Below are 23,191 nucleotides of genomic sequence, written 5' to 3' on the forward strand. Positions count from 1 at the left end.
GTTTGATTTTCCCTTTCTCACAGAATTCACATTTACTATGCATATTGAAACTATGAAAAGGAACACCCAACACCAAGTTGTTCTTAATCAAGTGATTCATTTTGCGTAGATGCACGTGGCCCATCCTTCAATGCCATAAGTAAGATTGATCTTCTGTTGCTTTTGATAACAAACACGTTGTCGGACCAGAGGAGTTCACAACCGGACACTTGTCCATCACATAGGTGTTGTTCACTCTTAGAGCTCTCATCACAACCCAATCTTCAGGAACTATAAATCCCGGCTATAGAACAAAATAAGCCTTATCTGTGAAATGAATTGAATACTTGTTATCATAGATCTGAGAAACTGACAACAAGTTGTGCTTCAGTTCTTCAACAATGTTCACCTTGTGCAAGGTGATCTTGCCGTTTGATACAAAACCTTCACCCGTGATATATCCACCCTTTTCACCCGCAAAGTTAACATAACCACTACAAATAGATTTCAAATTTGACAACAATTCTTTGTTCCCCATCATATGCTTGGAACAACCACTATCGATATACCAAATATAGATAGCTCTCTTCAGCTGTTCCTGCATTCACAAACAGGAAATTAGTTAGAGTGGGGGGCCCAAGCCGTGACGGTCTTGGGTCGTCCAAATTCATCAACAAAAGAAAATTCCTTGAAATAACCATCTTCATTGTTGTTTCTAACATTTCCACCTCGGTAATTGTTAGAATGTCCACCCACAAATCGAGGATTGTGCGGAGTTTGAGAATGGTTATTGTACCCAGAATTTCCACCAAAACGATTACCAGAGTTTTGATATCCGAAGTTTTGACTATGCTGAGGTTTAAAACTTCTATCAAACCATGTTTGCTCATTATCATGAAACACATGTCATTGTTGGTATCATGAATGTTGTCTTTGACCATGAAATCTGGCCGGCGACACATTTCGGTTATCAACGTAACGATTTTGCACATGAGGTCTAACATTGTGGTTGTAAGAACCTCCAGGATGTTGATCTTGTTCTTGTGGTCAGAAAGTTACACGATTTGGTCGTCGAGCAGGGGTTTTCTGACGACTTTCACGTTTTGCTGAAGAACTTTCCGATCCACGATCTGAACCACGATGGCTATCATCATATGATGAATCGGTATCCTGATCCTTTTGTTTTTGATTTTTATCCTTTTGTTTAGAAACAGGTTTGCTTTCTAGCTTTACAACCTTAGGCTTTTCTCCTTTTTGAGTTTTACCACTTTTCTTTTCATTCTTTTTAGGTTCATTTTGTGGTTTGGTGACAAAAGGTTTATCAAGTTTAGGATCAACACGACTCTTTCCATTGTCGTTTGGACAATTTGCAGCTAAGTGTCCTTTTAAACAACATTTATAACATCGTCATTTATCAATCTTTTCATTCTTTTCCATTTGATCATCCTCACATTAACTATTTGAGGATGAGGATGCTACGTTTGAGCCTTTTGCCTTTTGTTTCACAAATTCAGAATTTGAGCCTTTTTCAATCGTTTCACCTTCTATGTTAAAGCTTTCGCCTTTCACAAAGTTGGTTTTTGAAATGTTTTTAACATTCTTTTTACCTTTGTTTTTAGGCTTCGGCTTTTGAACATTTTGAACTTGATTTAAAGCTTCCAAAATCTTTGAGTTTATCAAATTTTCAATTTTGCTTAAATCAATTTCGTTTGTTTTAACATCACTCGTGCTCTTTTGTTCTGATTCCGATTCGGATTCAGATTCTTCCTCACTCAAAGGATCAACAGTCAATAGAGCAGTTGGAACGAAATCTGCAATTTCAGGATCAATCGTAGGTGTCGATGTATAGTTGTGGTAAATAGGAGGTGGAACCTTCTTGTAACCAACACCAAACATCTCATCTTCTGAATCTTTGAGACGAAGATTGTTTATGCAAAAATTCATCACATCTGATGAACTTTCAAACTTCTCAAGTTTTCGCTGCAGATCAAGAATCAAGTTATCTTTGTCTAAAATTAATTGTTTCTTTTCCAAAACAGTGTTTTGACAAGTTTCAAGTTCAGATTTTAAATCTTGATTCTTAATCGTCGCTTGAGCAAGTCGTCTCTCAAATTCAGAGATGTCCTTTTTCAAGGCAAGCACCTGACTTCTATGTTCTTTGTCGGCCCTCAAAAGCGCGACAATTAACTCTCTAGATTTCTCCAGATCAGTAATCAAATTACTGTTATGGAGTGCGTATCTGTCACACTTAGCAACAAAGTCTACGCATCTAGGACATCTTTTATCATCAGATTTAGATTGTACCTCGATGTTAGTCATGAAAGCTTGATCCGAGCTTTCTGCTTTTCCTTCTTTCATCTTTGTCATTTCTTTATCAGCCAAGCGTTGCATTTCTTCGGCTGCAATCTTGAATTCAAAACGATCATTTTCATCTTTCTTTTCAACTTTCTTTTCTTCTTTCTTTCTTCTTTCTTCTTCCATGTTCTCTTTTCTCTTGTTTTCTTCAGCTTCAATGATTTTCTCCATTTCCAAATTCTCACTTAGAGCTTCCGCCACCACAGTCAACTCTTCCACATTCGCCTCTTCAAACAAATCTCCAAACCCTTCTTCAACACTCTCGGCAAAGAACGCTTGTGAAACAATAGCAGTAGCTGTTTCTTCCATTACAATCCCCCAATCGTGTGGCTCATTAACAGTTTGAAGGGGTTGAACAATCATAGCGTTATTAGCATTAGGAGTAAGGTTATCAGATGTGGTTGTTGTTGAAGTGGTAGAAGTTGTATTGGATAGGGCTAGACTGTTGTTGTTGGATCTTGTTGAGCTTCCTTGACCATTACTTCCTTCTCTACTCTTCGGTTTTTGACACTCTCTTGCATAATGACCATAGATACCACAGTTGTTGCATTTTACTTTGGTCATGTCAATTCCCATTCGTGTCTTTGTGTTACCACCAATGAAACTCTTTCCCGTTCGCTGAAGAAATTTCTTCGCACTTCTTACCAATAACGCCATACTTAGTTGCAAATCAAGCTCTTCTAATTCATCTTGATCGATTTGATCAAGATCTTCATCGAGAGTCGATGGTTCAACTAATTTACCAAGTGCAAAATTATTGAATGTTGTCATGAATGAGGCAAGAAGTGCCATATTTTCTTCTATGAGCTTAAGACTATGCGGGTCGATTTTAGGAACATTCATGGTTGGTTCACTTGGCCTAGCACTTGACAATGACCTTCCAAAAGATATAGGGATTCCACCAATTTTAATTCCACTATTGCTACCAACGACAAAGGAATTATGGTTTGCAGGATCCCCTTGAGAAGCATCTGAAACGAAAGCAACACCTAAATTACTTCCCTTTTCAGTTTGCTTTGCACGGTACAAAGCTGGATTTTATAGCTTCTCAAAATCAGAGTCTTGGTCATCTTAGTTCCATGCGTAACTTTTCATCTTCTGGACTGCTTGATCAAGAGTCAATTCTTCATATTGAGCACTCTCTTTGATTAAGGTAGAATACATATTCCATTGTTTCGGTAAACAATTAAGAAATTTTTCCACCTTTTTGAACTCCGTATACAATCCAGGTTGACTTCGATGTAATTCACTTAGCAAATGGTAAAATCTGTTTACAAGATCATCCAACGATTCACCTTTCATAGCTTTAAAGACTACGAATTGAGTTTTCAGTCGTTCAAGTCTCCGTTTCTTGAATAACTCATTTCCTTCGTATATGTCGCTCAAATTGTCCCACAATTCCTTTGATGAGTTTTTCTTACCGAAAGTGTGTAAGATCGATTATGGTAATGACATAGTAATCAAGGACATTGCCTTTTCTTCGCATTCATAATACTTTCTTTCGTCATCAGTTAAAGCAAGATAACCTGTAATTGTCAAAGTTCGAGCAGGTTGTCCTCCAATTCGTAACGTCATACATAACCACAGTTTTAAATCTTTCGCTTTGATGTATCGTTCAAATCGTATCTTCCATTCCGGATAATCTAACTCATTCAACAATACGAGAGGTTTATCACTGCTTCCGACTTCGTTGTTGTGTCGAATACTTTGAACAACAGTGTTCAAATTGTTTGCCATCTTTACTATGACTTTGTTTTAAAGACTGTGAACACTTAGTGATGAAACTTTAACAAATATCACAAGTACTGATCAAAAACACAAGTTCTGATACTATTAGAGACCCTAAGTGATAAGTACCGATGAATGATAATGAAACAGGTGCTAAGACCAAAAACAAGTACTCATGAATAAGTTCTCATGAACAACAACAAGGTCTCATGACTAAGTTCTCAGAATATAAACAAGGTCTCATGAATAAGTTCTCATAAACAAAAACAAGGTCTCATGAATAAGTCCTCATGACAAGGTCTCATGAATAAGTTCTCATGAACAAAAACAAGATCTCATGAATAAGTTAACAAGATCTCATGACTAAGTTCTCGAACAAAAACAAGGTCTCATGAAAAAGTTAACAAGGTCTCATGAGTAAGTTCTCAGGAACAAAAACAAGGTCTCATGAATAAGTTAACAAGGTCTCATGAAAAGGTTAACAAGGTCTCATGACTAAGTTCTCAGGAATAAAAACAAGGTCTCATGAAACAAGGTCTCATGAATAAGTTCTCATGAATAAAAAAAATCACAAGTACGCAGGATCTCACATGTGCGCACAAGTGAAAAACCACAAGTCTGAATTTATTTCCCAAGTGTGACTGCATACAAGATCATCAATAACTTCACGGAACCAAAAACCCAGAGAATTTGAAATTCGGTCTCTTTCTCTAAGCTTGTGGGTGATCCACCAAGACTCAAAACTTTAGATCTGGCACAATTTGAGCAAAATCTCAACAATCAAATCAAGCACAAACACTCACAACTGAACCCTAATCACCATCCATGATGAAAAATCAAGAAACACATGAAGAATCCATGAAAAAAATAAGAAAAGTATGAGGAAAACCCTAGAAATTTGAAAACCCGCTAGAACGAACAAAACCGAATGAAATCTAACCTCCAACACGAAGTCTACAGCGTAAGAGCACTCTATATATAGAGCCTGCTCTGATACCACTTGTAAGGTCGTCTTCCTTCAACGAACACACGAACCGGATCGATCGAACACACACGCGATGTGCGGAAACCACCGCGTGTCTCGTACTGCAACGTAGAGCTCGTACAGAAGGTGTAGAAGATGAGAGAATCGTGAATACACAAAGTATGCACAATCAACATTAACACAGATTGAATAAAGAATACAAAGCTAGGGTTTGTTTGCACAAGAAGTTATCTCCTAAAATATTCACTTTTTCATTGAATTGTCTTGATTTTCGTAAAAGACACTAAGAATATATACACACCTAAGTTCGCACAACATTACAATGAAACTCTCAGTACTTAAATAAGTACTCACCACTAAAAGGAAAACCACAAGCTCTCACACTAAGGTCTCACCATATAAACCACAAGCTCTCACCACAAGTTCTCAACATATAAACCACATGTTCTGATGAGACATAAATGAACAAGTTCTCATGAGACACTTTCACATAATTGCAAGATTAGTCCTTCAATGTTGAAACTTCAGCAGTATCCAACATTTATCAAACTTTGGTGCACTTACACTTTACCCTCCCCGTGTTATTTGAGACTCGCAAACACAGTGTAAAGTCACACTAACAAATCTACTTTTATCTTAAAAATGATAGTCTCTCCTCCCTCCCCTCACACCAGTAATTTGAGGGTTTAGTAAACAAACAACTGCCAAAGGTTCTAATCCCATAGATATAAAAATTATAATTACAACTCGGTTGATATTGTTTCTTAAAGCATCCCCAATTAAGGGTTTCTAAAAATAGGTAATGTGATACTAGGGTTGTTCATGAGCCGAGCCGAGCCGAGCCAGGCCAAGCTCGGGCTCGGCTCGATTATAAACCGAGCTGGCTCGGCTCGGCTCGGATTTGAAACCGAGCTGAAAATCTAAGCTCGGGCTCGGCTTGTTTTTAAACCGAGCTAGCTCGGCTCGGCTTGGTTTGGCTCGATTTTATTAAAAAAAACTAATATATACCTCTTAAAATTTAATAGCCTAAAATATTATTCAATAATTTAAAAATATATATTCAAAATAAGTTCAACTTAATACAGTTCAAACCAAAATCAAGTTTAACAACGCAAAATAAGTTTTAATTTCAATAAAATACAATATTAGTTCATTAGTATGGTAATCAATATTCAAATATGCCATAAATATCAAATTACAAACCTATATACATGTAAATAATAATCAGTTTTTTGTAATATATTATAATGTATATAAAATTAAAACTTATTATAAGTAAAATAATTCGAGCTAAACCGAGCCGAGCTAAAAAGCGAGCCGAACCGAGCCAGCTCGGCTCGTTACGAGCCGAGCCGAGCTAGGCTCACTTTCTAACCGAGCCGAGCCGGCTCGGCTCACTTTTAAACCGAGCCAAATCGAGCGAGCTTTTTCCGAGCTAAATCTGAGCGAGCTTCGAGCGAGCTCCGAACCACGAGCTTTTTGAACAGACCTATGTGATACACTCTCTCATCTCCCACTAACAAATCCCTTTTTATCCCAATAATGACATTCTCTCTCGTCCATCCCCTCACACCACTAATTTGAGTTGGTTCCTCCACATAAACTTCAACCCTCTCTCTCTCATGTCATCTACATACCCATTCTCTTTCTTCACTTCACCAAAAATACCTAAAACGCCCCTATTGAACATAGTCTAGAGGTTTGACTTCACTTCTCTAAAAAAATCCAATCCAATGGTATAACTCGTAGAACCTCTGGCCATCAAAATATGTAATCCTCATCAAAATATCTACATCTTATTGCATATCAGAGCCATAAACGAACCACAGATTCAGGGTTTACGGATACGGACAAGTCCCTTCATGAAGTGCTATATTTAAACATTGGACAAAGCGTGGAATAGCTTATTGGATTTAAGTAAAACATAAATATAGAAATAACTCACTGAGAAATTATGTCATGTTTCTTGTGTTGTCATGTTTAGCATTTTCTTTCAAAGATAAAAAAACTATATTCAACTTCAATGTCACTAATTTCATTCCGCAAAGTATGATAGTGGATCAAATTGAGAGAAAGTCATGCAAAACTCCCATGTGTATTCCCTCTATTCAACCTCTAAAAATTGGGAGTATCCAAACTCAATAAAGCTGGATCCTGTATTGCTTATGTGTCTTAAAATACAAAACAAATGGCCAACAAAAAATAGTTCACAAGGACAACGGCTGAATTTGGAGTTACCCACATAAGTGGCCTTCTTTAACCCGTTCTTTTCCTGGTTTACGGCTGAATTTGGAGTTACCAACATAAACAACCCATCTGACCCGCTGACCTGTGACCCGTGACCCGCAAACAAACTCTAATAATCGAACAATCGGCACTCAAAACAGAATCCTCAAATCCTTTATAGCCTTCGTCCGAACCGCCGTCACCAGTCCTTCTTGTCATCACGTCAGAGCCTCCATGTGCCACACCCTCAAATTCCACATGCGGAGTATTACCGCGAGGCGTGCGACTGCCCAGAATCCAGCCACTAATTATTTTAAACCGTTTGCGAAGTTTGTAAATTGTTACCGATAAAACAATTAGTGATTGAATTTAAAAGTTTTCAAAATATGATTTAAGTTCGCAACGGAAATAAAAGATAAACCCCTTTGCAGATTGAAACCACAGTTTAGATAAATGTATAGAACGTACCACTTACACACTTTGTCCGTTTGCATTGTCCGTTCGCAGTTGTACCTAAAACCTACAAGCATGCAGTAGGGGGTCAGCATAAAGTTGGCGAGTTCACGGTTTTCGAAAAAGGTTTTCTCGTTTTATCAAAAAACATCATTTTTATGAAGTTACCATATTGTAAACAAACCATGGGGAGCTACCCCATTTGTATGTTTGAATGAACCAACCAATCCACTAAACTGTGCAGTACCGAAATTTCGACGTAATTGTTATTTGCCCTTTTGATCAATGTCTACCGTCATTGACCAGAGTTCCTAGATAATAGTTCACGCCTGTCCTCCTCCAGATGCACGGTGTGAGGTTGTCAAACCTAATAGTGCTATCAATTAATATCTCATTCGTCTCGGACGACGATTAATCGGTATAAGTGAATAAGGGACTTTCATGGTAGATTTTCGCTTAGTGCATGAAGTTCCCAACCACCGGGGATATATGAAGTTCCCAACCACCGGGAATATATGAAGTTCCCATCCCACCGGGAACATATATAGTTCCCATCCCACCGGGAATATATGTAGTTCCCAACCCACCAGGAATGCATGCTTTTAGTTGTAGTGTGAACTCACCTTGGTTTGCTCGGCAGATAATTTACATGTTTTAATAGTTGGTCAACCACGTCCTATTATGGTTACCAATACCAGTCAGGTTTTTGTATGTAAGTATTTCACGTATTTGTACGCATAACTAACAAGTAGCATACAAGGTATCACATATAACACAGGTAGTCATACGGGTCACATAGACAAACAGTAACTTAGATAGCCCAAAATATAACATGTAGTATACGGACCAAACAGTTTGTAGTCCAACAATACCGCACATTAGTGTGCGGTCCCGAACTAAGTGTGCGGTCCAGTAATATTTTAGTCCATTAATGGGTGTGCGGCCCAATATTTGAATGGCTCAACGGAGATGTGCGACCCACTGCCTAGTGTGCGACCCACACGTAAGTGTGCAGTCATGCATCCTATAGATGTACTATGTGCTTTATGTGTTGTAAAAGACTGTGCGGTTCACATAGTGTGCAACATGCTTAACCCTCTTGTACCTTGTGCAGTCATCGCTTGTACACTAGAGTGTACGGTCTGAAGGGTGTGCGGTTTAGCTTAACTTGGGTGTACGAGGTGCATCATGAGTTGTACCTTGCCAAGTGTGCGGTACACCTCGCATACACGGGTGTGCGATTTAGCTTAACTTGGCTGTACGAGGTGCATTATGAGTTGTACCTTGCCAAGTGTGCGGTACACCTCGCATACACGGGTGTACGGTGTGTTGTACAGGGTTGTACCTCATGCTGTTTGTGTTGTCCCCTCTAGGAATGTGCGGCGAGGAGTGCATGACATTAACATCAATCATTTATCAAGAACACCCCAAAAATTTATCATTAGCTTACATATTTTGCATATATTCACCTATTTATGTATTGCAACTTTCATCAAGAATCCTTATATCTTAATTATATTCTTTCGTGCATTTAGCACACCTACTTAATCATCAAGCAACCTTAGTGTCATTCAATTCATGCTATACAGGCAGGTTTACTAATCCATAGAAACAATGTCATGCATAATTTATCCAAACAACTTTAAATCAACACTCGGACCTTATGTATCTTTTGCAAACAAGCAGCTAACACTCATATATACATACTCAGAAACTCATAACACAAGAAACACAAAAGGTACATACCTACCACCCGGCTTCGGTCGTCACTTGTTCACGTCGCCGGCACCTCTGATTCGTCGGGGAAACACCACAACGCCGCTACAGTCTTCAAATCCGCCCACTGGACCACTGTTGAACCTCTATATCAGGCTCCAGCACCACCCGAAATGAAATATCACCCTCACCCATGTCTCTTCAGTGTAGTGTTGCTGCTGATGTTGTGCGGCTCCAAGATGGGCAGCGCCGCCGTGACTGAGTTGACCGGAGATTTGTGGGGGTTTGGTTTTGAAGTTGTGTAGGATAGATGGTTGAATGAGATTTGGAGTTATGCCGCTTACCTCACTGTAATCGTCACCGGACTGGCCGTCGTTACCGTCGCCGTCGCTGGTTCTTCACTCTTCTCTCTCATCATCGTTCTCTCTCTCTACTGTAAATCTTCTAGTTGTTGACCGTCGATGTAACGTCCTGCATCCCTGAACTTTTAGCTATTGACATTTTTAATCCTTGTACTATGTAATTCTTGACACTTATGAGACTTGTGAATCTTGATGCTATGAAACTTGAATCTTATTGATACTTGATACTTGATACATAATTCTATGAAACTGGATTCATGATACTTAATACTATGAGACTTGATGCTTAAAATCTAGATACTTGATTCTTGAGACTTGATTCTTGATACTCGATTCTTGAGACTTGATTCTTGAGACTTAATTCTTGATACTTGATTCTTGAGGCTTGATTCTTGAGGCTTGATTCTTGATTCTTGATATTTGCTGCTTGACTCTTGAGACTCGTAAAACTTGAGACTTGGTTGAACGAGAGACTGGAGACTTGACATTTGTGTAAACTCGGAAACTTGGAAACTTTTGTGATAATGATATAATCTTGTTATGTGATATTATTACACAATAATATGCAACGCAACGCTTAATCAAACTCGCAAAACGAACCAAAGACGGAAAAATGGCAAAAAGGATTGGAATGTCCGAATGGGCATCCGATCGGATGGCCATTCGCCCGAACAACCATCCGATCCGTCCACTCACACCGCCTTAACTCCCCTCTTGCACTATAAATAGGACCTGTCACATCATTCAACACTGATGTGACAGCCTCCTTCTACGCAGACGCATACCCTCTCATTCTTGTGCACTTTTCTTCGATTCTAGGCCGATTCTTGTAAGTTTTCAACCTAAATCTTGTACAACTTTAATCTACGCACTATTCTCTACATGATTTTTCTTCGAAATCACACTTTTCACTGTGAAAATCTCTGAGATTCGAGCTCTTGAGGATGACGTCATCATGGCGGTTTGTACTAACAGTTGTGTGATGTCATTCCAGTCACAATCTAGCTCAGATCTGAGGAATTTCACGTACTTTTACACCGAATCCTTACTAAATCAAGGTTTTTTAGTCAAATTCATAGTTATCTTCAAACTTCCTTAAATTTTTTTACTTAAAACGGTGTAAACCGGACCCAAGCGGGCTGTAGACTTGATGATTAGTCTGGAGCCAGCTTGGAAATGGATTATCACCAGAGAAGATGGCTGGATTACGGATTCAGACATGAACACCGTCAAGGACAGACACCTGATCGGACGGGGTGATTCCCATCCGATCAGACAGGCTGAGCCTTGATGTCTTTGTTGTTGTCTTAATACGTACCAAGCTGTCACCGTTAAACTAAGAACTTAGAAACTTTACAAGGTTTCAAAAAGGGACAAGGTCCTCTCAATCGAATGGCAATCTGATCGGACTGCCGTCCGATCGAATGGCCATCCGATCGAGTAACATGTGCCTTACAACCTTCAACACTTGAGCTATTTTTGAATCAGAAACTTTGAACTTTGAAACTTACACTCGAAGTGTCATTCGACCGAACGGCCATCCGATCGGATGACCCTCCGATCGAATGACTCGGTATCTTGCTACGTGAACACTTCAAAAGTTAACATTTTGGAAACTCAACTTTGGATCGAATGACCATTCGATCGAATGGCCATCCGTACGGATGGCCATCCGATCAGATGGCAATCCGTCTGAATCACATATGTCATCCAACCGGATGACCATCCGCCCGGATGGCCATCCGATCAGGTGACTGATCTGACACTTTGCACGATTCTCGTTATTCTGCTCGAGCTTATCTGTTGTACTCTAATCAGGCTAATTCTAAGAGCTCCCTTTGATCCAATAACAGTTTTACTGTTAAGCAACCACTATGAGTATACTCGATCCATTTTTGTTTTAAACTTTTGGGATGCAACATGTATTCTATGAAACTTGAAACTATTTGAATCTAAACCGTATCCTCTATGAATATGAAACTTGATACTTTTTGGATTCTTGATTCTCGATTCGTTATGCTATGTGAACGTTTAATCCTTGTGTGTAGTTCCGCCTTAACAATAGTAGTGCTATAGGAAGATGCACCTACCCATTATTCTCGGGGGTATTGTTAGGAGGATTCTATTTGCTTTCCTTGATTCTTGGGAAAGTGATAAATGCATCGGGACACTTGGGGTATCACTTGGACTGCGAACACTAGCATGGCTGATACTATTTTATCGTTTACATGATGGATATGAGTCTTTTTAAACTATTATGCTATGTACTCAAACTTGTATACTCGCCAGTACATTATTGTATTGACATTATTTTAATACATGTTGTAGGCTGATAGGATGTTGATTCTCAAGAAACTTGCAAGGATGCATCTAGAAACTCACCCTAGTTAATCTTAGAAACTTTGAAACAATTTCGATGATTGTATTTGATATTTTTGGTTGATGTTTTAGACAATGTTATCGTGAAACTTAATTAATCTATATCGAAACTATTAGTGTTATGGAAACTCATGAGCAATCAGAACGCTTAGTGTCGCATCCCGATGTTTTCGCCATCGGTTGGGGTGTGACAGATCGGTATCAGAGCCATAACTATAGGGAATTAGGATAAGTAGGAATACTTGCTCTAGTCTATAGTTCTAGGAATCTAGACTCTTATCTGTTGTTTAAGACTTATGCATTCTACCGTATCTGCTTCCTAGCAACACAATTCCTGATAAACTTACATGCCTTTCCTAAGGCTGACATAATATACACTTGGATACTTGAAAGCACTGCTAACCAGTGTTTGTATTTTGCATGAAATTTGCCCTCAAGTCAGGAGTGACATCCGAACCTTGATGAGAAATTTCCTATTATATTCTAGTAGGTCTTATCTTTTGATAAGCACCGACGCTATTAGGGTACGATGTCGTCAAGATAGACGTGAAACTCAGACCTTGATGACTAGTCCCGCTCTTTGATTTTATGTCCCGCCAAAGTCTCGAAATTCCTAATCAATTAGGGGCGTGAAATGACCAAAAGGACGAATATCGTAGGCCTAACATAGATGACGTATTTGTCTAAGTAAGTCAAGAAACGTTGCCTCAATTCGAAAGGGGTTCGATTCACTTTGGTTAGTCACCGTTCCTCTACCCAGAACAATCCTGTGTTTTATAAGCCTATCTTTTATGTTATCTCAATTTTATGCATGGTTTTAAGCTTGATTCTTCATTTATTTTGAGACTTTTCACACAAATCGTACGTATGTCCCCAACCTAAAACTCTAATCCTAATCTTCCAGGATCAAACTAAATTTACGAATCTTTATTTATTATGTTAACCTATGTGGGAATCTTGATCGACTATGATACTACGAGAAGCTATCTGATGAACCTATGTGTTATTGTGGTTGTGAATCACTATACGTAACATGGCCCTGAAATACGAGACAGAAGTGACATATCTGAAACATGGTGGATACGCAGCTGGTACTTCTTATATATAAGTGTTTCCGACATGTTACCAACTTTCGTACCACGTGCCATGCGAAACTTAGTGTTTTGCAGACCGGTGATGAAGATGTCGAACTCTAAACTATGGGAAACTATTTGTGTAATCTATGTGAAATCTATGTGTTCTCTAGTGCGTATGTGTTGTTTGGAGTGACAAAATACTAAATGTAGCCTAGCGCCAAAGACGAGGCGTGGCATGTCCGAAACATGGTGGATACCCCGCTGGTACTTCCTATATATAAGTGTTTCTAGCATGTTACCGAACCTTCGTACCACGCGCTGAGTGAAGCTCATATTTTTGAAGACTCGGGTTGAAGTTGTTGAAACTATTTGATTAATCTATGTGAAAGTTTTGTGAGAGTGATGGAATCTAATGTTATGGTTAGCGAAGCATGACACCGATGACGAGACGAACGTGGCATGATTGAAGCATGGTGGATACGCCGCTGGTACTTCCTATATATAAGTGCTTCAATCATGTTGCTGATCTTTCGTAGCAGGTGCCATGCGGGGATTCGTTGTTTTATGGACTATGGTGAGAATGTTGAATGCTAATCTATTTGAAACTATTGGGTTAATCTACGTGTGTGTAATGATGATGATGAGAGTGTTGTTATGTTTGGCAAATGCGACATGTAACATGACACCGAGTACGAGGCGGAAGTGATGTGCCCGAAGCGTGGTGGATACGCCGCTGGTACTTCCTATATATAAGTGTTTCTAACATATTGCCAAACCTTCGTACAACGTGCCATGTGAAGGTCGTGGGTTTGCGGATGTTGAATCTATTGGAATCTATGTGAAGCTTGTTGGAAACTTGAATCTTTAAACTACGTGAAACTTGTTGAATCTTGAGTCTTTAAACTATCGTGTGTGAATCTATACTGTGAGACTTTGTGATCTAGACTTATACGATCCTCTTGTTGGATCTTTAGATGTCTTCTCGAAAGTTATCTGACACTCTCAAGAGATCCAGGGAAAAGTCTCAGAAAAAGATGATGTCCTTCATGGCCGACCAGATCGCTCGCATCGTGCCAAAGATTGTCTCTGAGATCCAAGGATCGAACACTCCTCCATCCTCGATGGAATCTAAGGGCGAGAAGCTAAAGCCTACTAAGTTCAGCTATAAACATTTCCTCTCTTGCAACCCTAAGCCTTTCACGGGCAGTGATGGGGTGACCGCAATGCTCGAGTGGTTTGACAGCATTGAGGTTACCTTCATTAACAGCGAGTGCCCGGAACACTTAAAGACTAGGAGTGCAACGGGAATGTTTCAAGGCAGAGCTCTGGAGTGGTGGTAAAATGAGAGAAACATCCGTTCTAATGAAGAAGCCTATGCTCTTCCTTGGGCTGTGGTGAGAGAATTGATGATGCTCGAATTCTGCCCTCCCCATGAACAACTGAAGCTTGAAGAAGAGTTCTGACATCTCAAACAGATTGGTGATGACAGTCTGGCTTATACTACCCGTTTCAAGCAGCTCAGCTTGATCGTTCCTCACTTGGTTTCTACCCCTAAGGGCATGATAACCAAGTACCTCAATGGTCTACCTCCTGCTATGCGTCATTTCATTGAAGCAGCTCAACTCCAAACTATTGAGGAAGTCTACCATCTTGCAGCTAATCTCAACAACAACCGCATTCGTGATAAGTAGTTTGCTGCTCCCGCTCCTTCTAAATCAGCAAACCAGGTTACTCATCAGTCTAGTGGCAGCAAGAACAAGAGGAGAAAATCTCAGGGTTTAGGATGCAATGCTATTGTTCCTGCTACAAACCCTGCTGCTGAGCCCCACAGCCCCTAAAATCAAGAAGCAGTACACTGGTCCTCATCCCAAGGGTGCAACTTGCAACTTTCATCATCCCGTCGCTTCTACTTGTCGCCTGTGTACCAATTGCAATCGCTATGGTCACATTACTCCTTATTGCCATCAAGTCAACTCGGCCCAGCCAGCTCAGCAAGCCCCAATTCAGGCAGCTCTACCAGCACTCCTAGCTCCTCAGCAGAATCCGAGACCAGTCAACGCTGTTCGTGCATGATACAAGTGTGGAGATACTACTCACCTCCGTAACCAGTGTCCTCAGCTGAACCAGGACCAAGAGCCAGCCGCTCATGGATGAGCGTTCAACCTTAACGCTAATCAGGCTCGTAACGACAATGACGTCGTTAATGGTACGTTTCTCGTCAATAACCTTTACGCTTCGATACTATTTGATACTGGCGCCGATAGTAACTTTGTGTCCGTAGAATTTGAATCTGTGTTAAACTGTGCACGCTCTAAGTTACCTAAGTCGTTTCGGTGGAAATTGTCGATGGTAAATCAATTCTGGTTAATTCTACTCTCAGTGGTTGTTCCCTGACTCTTAACGACCACGTGTTTACTATTGATCTAATACCCAAGCAATTGGGTAGTTTTGATGTCATAATCGGCATGGATTGGTTGCGTAAGAATCATGCCGATATTGATTGTCATGAGAAATTTGTTCGTCTACCTCTTCCGTCCAGTGATATTTTGCACGTCTATGGAGACCGACCTTCAAGAGGACTGAAGTTGATGTCATGCACTCGAGCAAACAGAGGCTTACGTAAATATAACTTTGCCTTCTTGGCCCACGTGGTGGAACAAAAGGGCAAGGGGAAGAACATAAGCGACGTCCCAGTGGTGTGCGATTTCTCTGATGTCTTTCCTGAAGATCTTCATGGTCTTCCTCCTCCTAGATCCGTTGATTTTCGTATTGATCTCGTACCTGGTGCGACTCTTGTCGCCAAGGCTCCTTATCGACTTGCACCTTCCGAGATGCAGGAACTGTCTAGCCAACTACAGGAATTACGCGACAAGGGATTCATTCGTCCAAGTACCTCCCCATGGGGTGCTCCTGTGCTATTTATCAAGAAGAAAGTTGGTTCGTTTCGTATGTGTATCGACTACCGTGAACTTAATAAGCTTACCATTAAGAATCGTTATCCTCTCCCTCGTATTGATGACCTATTTGACCAAATACAAGGCGCGTCCTGTTTCTCGAAGATTGACCTTCGTTCTGGTTATCATCGGCTCCGTGTTCTCGAAGATGATGCACCCAAAACCGCTTTTCGCACTCGTTATGGGCACTACGAGTTCGTGGTTATGCCTTTTGGCTTGACCAACGCACCCGCTGTGTTTAAGGATCTCATGAATTGTGTGAGTAAACCTTATTTGGATCGTTTTGTGATAGTCTTTATTGGTGATATTCTCATTTATTCTAAAACTAGAGCTGATCATGCTCGTTATTTACGCTTGATTCTTGAGTTACTACGTGGTGAATGCCTCTATGCTAAATTTTCTAAGTGTGAGTTTTGGATTGACGAAGTACAATTTCTTGGTCACATTTTTAGTAAGCAAGGTATTCATGTTGACCCTTCTAACATCAAAGCTGTGAAGAATTGGAGTACCCCTAAATCTACATCTGAGATTCGTTCCTTCCTAGGATTGGTGAGTTATTACCGTCAATTCATCTCGGACTTTTCTAAGATCGTCGTTCCTCTCACTTCGTTGACTCAGAGAGATAAACCTTTTGCTTGGGGTCCCGAGCAAGAGGAATCTTTTCAGACTCTTTAAACCCTTTCATGTAATGCTCCCATCCTTACTCTCCCAGATGGGAATGACGATTTCGTGGTATATTGTGATGCCTCGAACGTGGCTTGGGCTATGTGCTCATGCAGTGGGACAAGGTTTTTGCTCATGCCTCTCGTCAACTCAAAATACATGAGAAAAACTATACTACTCACGATTTAGAGCTTGGGGAAGTTGTATTTGCGTTAAAGATCTGGCGACACTACCTGTATGGTACAAAGTGTGTGGTTTTCACTGACCATAAGAGCCTTCAACATATCTTTAACCAAAAGGAGCTGAACATGCGACAGAGGCGTTGGGTGGAATTGCTTAACGACTATGACTGTGAAATTCGCTATCATCCTGGCAAGGCGAATGTCGTGGCCGACGCTCTTAGTTGTAAGGCTCATGTTTATACTATTCGTTGTTATCTTATCTCTAGTGATCTTCATACCTGCATTCATTAAGCTCAGTATTCGTCAGCTAATGAAGGTAGTCTATTTGTCGAAATACGAGGTGCTACTGTGGATCATCTCGAAACTAAGTCTGACGGACTTCAATACTATCTCAATCGCATCTGGGTGCGAGATCGTGATAACCTCCGTGAGCTCATTTTGAACGAGGCTCACAAGTCTTGATACTCTATTCATCCTAGCGCTGATAAGATGTACCATGACTTGCATATGACTTATTGGTGGCCCGATATGAAGAAGGACATTGCTGCGTATGTCTCTAAGTGCCTTACTTACACAAAGGTAAAGGGTGAACATCAACGTCCTTCAGGGCTCTTAGATTAACCTGAAATCCCTGTTTGGCAATGGGATAGCATCGCTATGGACTTTATAACTAAACTACCCCGTACACCTGCTGGTCATGATAGTATTTGGGTGTTCGTAGACCGTTTGACAAAATCAGTCCACTTTCTTCCTATTCATGAATATTGTAAAGTGGAGAAACTTGCTCGAATCTATACCGATGAGATTATATGCTGTCATGGCATACCTCTAGACATAATCTCTGACCGTGATGGACGTTTTACTTCACGTCTTTGGCAAACCTTTCAGTCCGCTATGGGTTCTCATTTGAATCTTAGCATGGCCTTTCATCCTCAAACGGATGGACAGACCAAGCGTACTATTCAAACCCTTAATTCTTGATACTTGATTCTTGAGGCTTGATTCTTGATTCTGGATACTTGGTGCTTGACTCTTGAGACTCGTGAAACTTGAGACTTGGTTGAACGAGAGACTGGAGACTTGACACTTGTGTAAACTCGGAAACTTCGAAACTTTTGTAATAATGATATAATCTTGTTATGTGATAATATTACACAATAATACACAACGTCTTAACTCCCCACTTGCACTATAAATAGGACATGTCACATCATTCAACACTGATGTGACAGCCTCCTTCTACCAAGACGCATGCCCTCTCATTCTTGAGCACTTTTCTTCGATTCTAGGCCGATTCTTGTAAGTTTTCAACCTAAATCTTGTACAGCTTCAATCTACACACTATTCTCTACATGATTCTTCTTCGAATTCACACTTTTCACCGTGAAATCTTTGAGATTCGAGCTCTTGAGGATGACGTCATCATGGTGGTTTGTACTAACAGTTGTGTGGTGTCATTCCAGTCAAGATCTAGCTCAGATCTGAGGAATTTCATGTACTTTTACACCGAATCCTTACTAAATCAAGGTTTTTCAGTCAAATTCATAGTTATCTTCAAACTTCCTTAATTTTTTTTTTACTTAAAACGGTGGAAACCGGACCCAAGTGGGCTGTAGATTTGATGATTAGTCTGGAGTCGGCTTGGAAATGGACTATCACCAGAGAAGATGGCCGGATTACGAATTCAGACATGAACACCATCAGGGACAGACACCTGATCAGACGGGGTGGTTCCCATTCGATCAGACAGGCTGAGCCTTGATGTGTTTGATGTTGTCTCAATACATACCAAGCCGTCACCGTTAAACTCATAACTTAGAAACTTTACAAGGTTGCAAAAAGGGACAAGGTCCTCTCGATCGAACGGCCCTTCGATCGAACAGCCATCCGATCGAGTGACATGTGCCTTACAACCTTCAACACTTGAGTTATTTTTGAATCAGAAACTTTGAACTTTGATACTTACACTCGAAGTGTCATTCTACCGAACGGCTATCCGATCGAATGACTCGGTATCTTGCTACATGAACACTTCAAAAGTTAACATTTTGGAAACTCAACTTTGGATCGAATGACCATTCGATCGAATGGCCATCCGTACGGATGACCATCCGATCGGATGGTGATCCGTCTAGATCAAATATGTCATCCGACCAAATGACCATCCGTCCGAATGGCCATCCGATCAGGCGACTGATCCGACACTTTGCACGATTCTCATTATTATGCTCGAAGCTTATCTGTTGTACTCTAATCAGGCTAATTCTAAGAGCTCCCTTTGCTCCAATAACAGTTTTACTGTTAAGCAACCACTGTGAGTATACTCGATCCCTTTTTGTTTTAAACTTTTGGGATGCAACATGTATTCTATGAAACTTGAAACTTGAAACTATTTGAATCTAAACTCTATTCTCTATGAATGTGAAACTTGATACTTTTTGGATTCTTGATTCTTGATTCTTTATGCTTTGTGAACGTTTAATCCTTGTGTGTAGTTCCGCCTTAACAATAGTAGTGCTATAGGAAGATGCACCTCCCCATTATTCTCGGGGGTATTGTTAGGAGGATTCTATTTGCTTTCCTTGATTCTTGGGAATGTGGTAAATGCATCGTGACACTTGGGCTATCACTTGGACTGCGAACACTAGCATGGCTGAAACTATTTTATCGTTTACATAATGGATATAAGTCTTTTTAAACTATTATGCTATGTACTTAAACTTGTATACTTGCCAGTACATTATTGTATTGACATTATTTTAATACATGTTGCAGGCTGATTTATCGTTTACATAATGGATATGAGTCTTTTTAAACTATTATGCTATATACTAAAACTTGTATACTTGCCAGTACATTATTGTATTGACATTATTTTAATACATGTTGCAGGCTGATAGGATGCTGATTATCAAGAAACTTGCTAGGATGCTACTCGAAACTCACCCTAGTTAATCTTAGAAACTTTGAAACAATTTTGATGATTGTATTTGATATTTCATGGTTGATGTTTTAGACAATGTTATCGTGAAACTTAATTAATCTATATCAAAACTATTAGTGTTATGGAAACTCATGAGCAATCTGAACGCTTAGTGCCGCATCCCGATGTTTCCGCCATCGATTAGGGTGGGACAATCGATGTCGCTGGGATTCAGTGGCCGGCTGGAAAGGGAATATGGTTAGGTGTAAGAAAGCATGAGGTGGGACATGTGTGTGTGGCTGGAGGACCTCGTCGGAGATCAGTTTTGGTCTCCAGAATTTTCTGATCGCAAAAGAGGTGTTTACGGCTGAATGTTATTTGGGTTTTAGGTTTACGAAATGAGAGGGGTAAGGGTTTAACTTTCTATTTTAGTCTAGGGTTTAGGTGCAAGGGTTTTGGGTTGGGCTTGGCTTGGCCCAAGTGCACAAACCCGTTTTGTCATATCTTGTTAAAACGAACTTGTTTGTTTAGATGGATAAATAAATGTAACGGTTATAACATATGTTCATGTGTGTGTTAAATCATATATGCTTGGCTCAGGCTAACAGTTAAACAGCACGTTTCTCTCGACGCGGTTATTATTATTTAATAAATAACAATAATAATAATAATAATAATCAATTAAGAATAATAATAAAACACCATTCTCTCGATGATTCGGATCGAGAGTGTGGGTTGTCACATTCTCCCCATGTTACAAGAATTTCGTCCTCGAAATTTAAGCTAAGACATACGATTCGCTCTAGTTATAGATTCACTGATAACCTATTGCCATACGTACATACACGTAATTCACGAAAATTCACAAAACGAACGTGTAAGCCACGTAGCACATAACACCACATAACACGTAAATGAAGAATTCATAGATTTTGTACTTATTTCTCATAGCATAGATTTAAATATTTATTCATTCAGAAATACGGCTCTGTGAGTGTTTACCTTGTGAGGGTCGGGTGTTATATCATCCCCTAGTTGAAAGAATTTCATCCCGAAAATTTAAATTATGTTGTTCTAAAACGATGGCTTGGAGTTTGTTCTTAAATGGCGGGGGATACGTGCGTATCATCTGGTCTTCTCGTTTCTGAGTAAACCCCCAGGCCACGACGTGAGTTCCAACGAACTCGTCCTATAGGTAACTTACAACGCTTGAGGGTTGTGGTCTCACCCGGTCCCTCAACGAAGTGATAAAGTTGAGTTTCTTAACTAATCATCGAAATTGTACCGGTACATCTAAAAGTATTCCTCCAGGACCATTAGTTTGAAAAGTATTCCTCCACAATCTAGGGATAGTGGTACTCTAATCCGGAAAAATAAAGCAGTCCCAATCCAAGGATAGTAGTATTCCAATCCAGGAATATGAAGCAGTCCTAATCCAGGGATAGTAGTGGTTCCCAATACCCGGGAATGTGTACTATTCTAAGGACGCGCGTGTAGCCCTAAGCTAGGGGTAGCGTGTGGATTTCCCAAACCGGGTAAATAGTACATCGTCCCAAACCAGGGACGCATGCTAATAGTAAAAAGTTGTTAACTCACTTTAGGGTGCGCGCTTGTATCAAAAGTTTTGTGTCGACGACGCGAACTGGTATAGTATGCAAACAATCAACCAAACATTCTTAATAATGTTCGCACGCCCTGAGTGACCCGTACCAGGGTACCGTTGCTTCACGCTAGATTAAGTTCTATCAATGCTCTAAACGAGGTAGGTGTCGTTCCCAGCCGTTGTCAAAATCGGTGACACATGTTGCAGCATGTCTTCAAGAGTTTGGACGGTATGTTAGGTTCGACCATTCATTCATGGGTGCTAGTAGTGCTCATGCACGATCGTGAGCCGAAGGATTTGTGCATGGCTAGCCACCAATCGGACGTGAAACGTAAGTCATAATTAGAGACAATGGGAGTTGGCGCCTTGCGCCTAGCAGCTACTTCCTTCAAGTAGATGTTTACAAGATTTGAAAACTTGTCGGTTTTCTTGACCACGAGAAAACGTTCAGTTTTAGTCAGGTGATCCATCACAACTCAGCTTCAACTAATGCCGTCCTTGAGTTTGAGTTACTTACCCATGCCCTGCATGGACTTGGCTAAAAGGTTTTTCCTCAATTTGCACGCTGCGAATCCGCTTGGGGAGGTTCGAGTGAACGGTCAGTTGTAACATGCGGTCGTACTTAGGTTTGGTTTCTTTCGGCTGTGGACGTATAAGTGACTCTTGTGATTGGTGTAAGTCGGGCAATGGGTACCGTACAAGCTGTGTCTCTTCATTTCCGAGTATAGAATCTATCGTTCCCAATTCCAGATCGTAAGTAGTGTAGTTTCCTCGCAAACCTTGAGTTGTCGAATCACGTAGGTAATGATTATCCACACGTCGCTTTATCTAGTGATTCGAGTACTTGATTAGGCATATTGCTGCAAGCAGTAATTTCATCAATGCTTTGGATAGGATACGGTAGGATAGGAGTACCTCATAGCTTATCTTTCAATTGTTGGAATCGCGAATTCCTGGGCATCTTGTATTGGCAGGTGATACTCTTTCGAGTTAAAGCTGTGAGGGATTGCGTACATAATCGAGACAAGCGGGCTTCGCGACGTCAAAAGTCGCGCGTTGAAAACTTAGCGTAATGAGGTTTGTGTCGTAGAAGTTTTTAGGGCAAGGCGTAGAAGTCGCTCAGATTCCTACTGGTTCCCGATGCAGTTTCAGATGTCGTCGAAGAAAACAAGTGGCAATTATGTCAAGGTAAGGTAAATTCGAATATCGTGACTAGGAAGTAGTATCGGTCGTATCAGGTTCGAAAGACAGTGCTTGTGATACCTTTACCTCTGAGGTATCCTTGGCTCGTTGCTCCTTGAGTCACCTTCGTAAAGAGTAAATTGTTTGAGCAGGGTTTGTGCAGATTAGGGTGAGATGTGAACTAGAGAATTCGTGAAGCACAACACGTACAGTGAAAACATGCAAGAAGAGTAGTCGCAATCGATGTGCTCAACTTGAGGCAAAACATAAAGGTTTCAGGACTTGCAGTAAGCGTTTATCTGATGTCGGAGATACAACTGGTCGTAAGCAAGTGGTATGAGGTTAAAATGAAGAACGTCGTTCACCGATAGGATTGTTACCCTGAAAAGATTAGCGGAGCGGGAAGTAATCAAAGAAGAACAGTT

At 40.4% G+C, this 23,191-nt stretch overlaps 1 protein-coding gene across 1 annotated transcript; it reads right to left on the minus strand.

Moving 5' to 3' along the window:
* Nucleotides 1-283: 283 nt before the first annotated feature.
* On the minus strand, nucleotides 284-4,071 carry LOC110944965 (uncharacterized abhydrolase domain-containing protein DDB_G0269086-like). Its single transcript, XM_022186608.1, has 4 exons — nucleotides 3,861-4,071; nucleotides 1,437-3,365; nucleotides 1,039-1,361; nucleotides 284-577 (listed from the first exon to the last, which is right to left on the minus strand). Exons 1-4 carry the CDS (start codon nucleotides 4,069-4,071, stop codon nucleotides 284-286), a joined length of 2,757 nt encoding a protein of 918 aa, XP_022042300.1.
* Nucleotides 4,072-23,191: the final 19,120 nt, after the last annotated feature.

Source organism: Helianthus annuus, chromosome 11, assembly GCF_002127325.2.
Source record: "Helianthus annuus cultivar XRQ/B chromosome 11, HanXRQr2.0-SUNRISE, whole genome shotgun sequence".
NCBI classification, from domain to species: domain Eukaryota; kingdom Viridiplantae; phylum Streptophyta; class Magnoliopsida; order Asterales; family Asteraceae; genus Helianthus; species Helianthus annuus.

Bases quoted from the DNA above. Each gene is read 5' to 3' on its own strand.
- LOC110944965 (XM_022186608.1), bottom strand. From the start codon at position 4,071: ATGGCAAACAATTTGAACACTGTTGTTCAAAGTATTCGACACAACAAC. The intron at 3,366-3,860 runs GTTATCTTGCTT...TATAAAATCCAG, and splicing joins TCGAACTTTGACAATTACAG to CTTTGTACCGTGCAAAGCAA. The intron at 1,362-1,436 runs GTTAATGTGAGG...GTTGTTTAAAAG, and splicing joins AGCATCCTCATCCTCAAATA to GACACTTAGCTGCAAATTGT.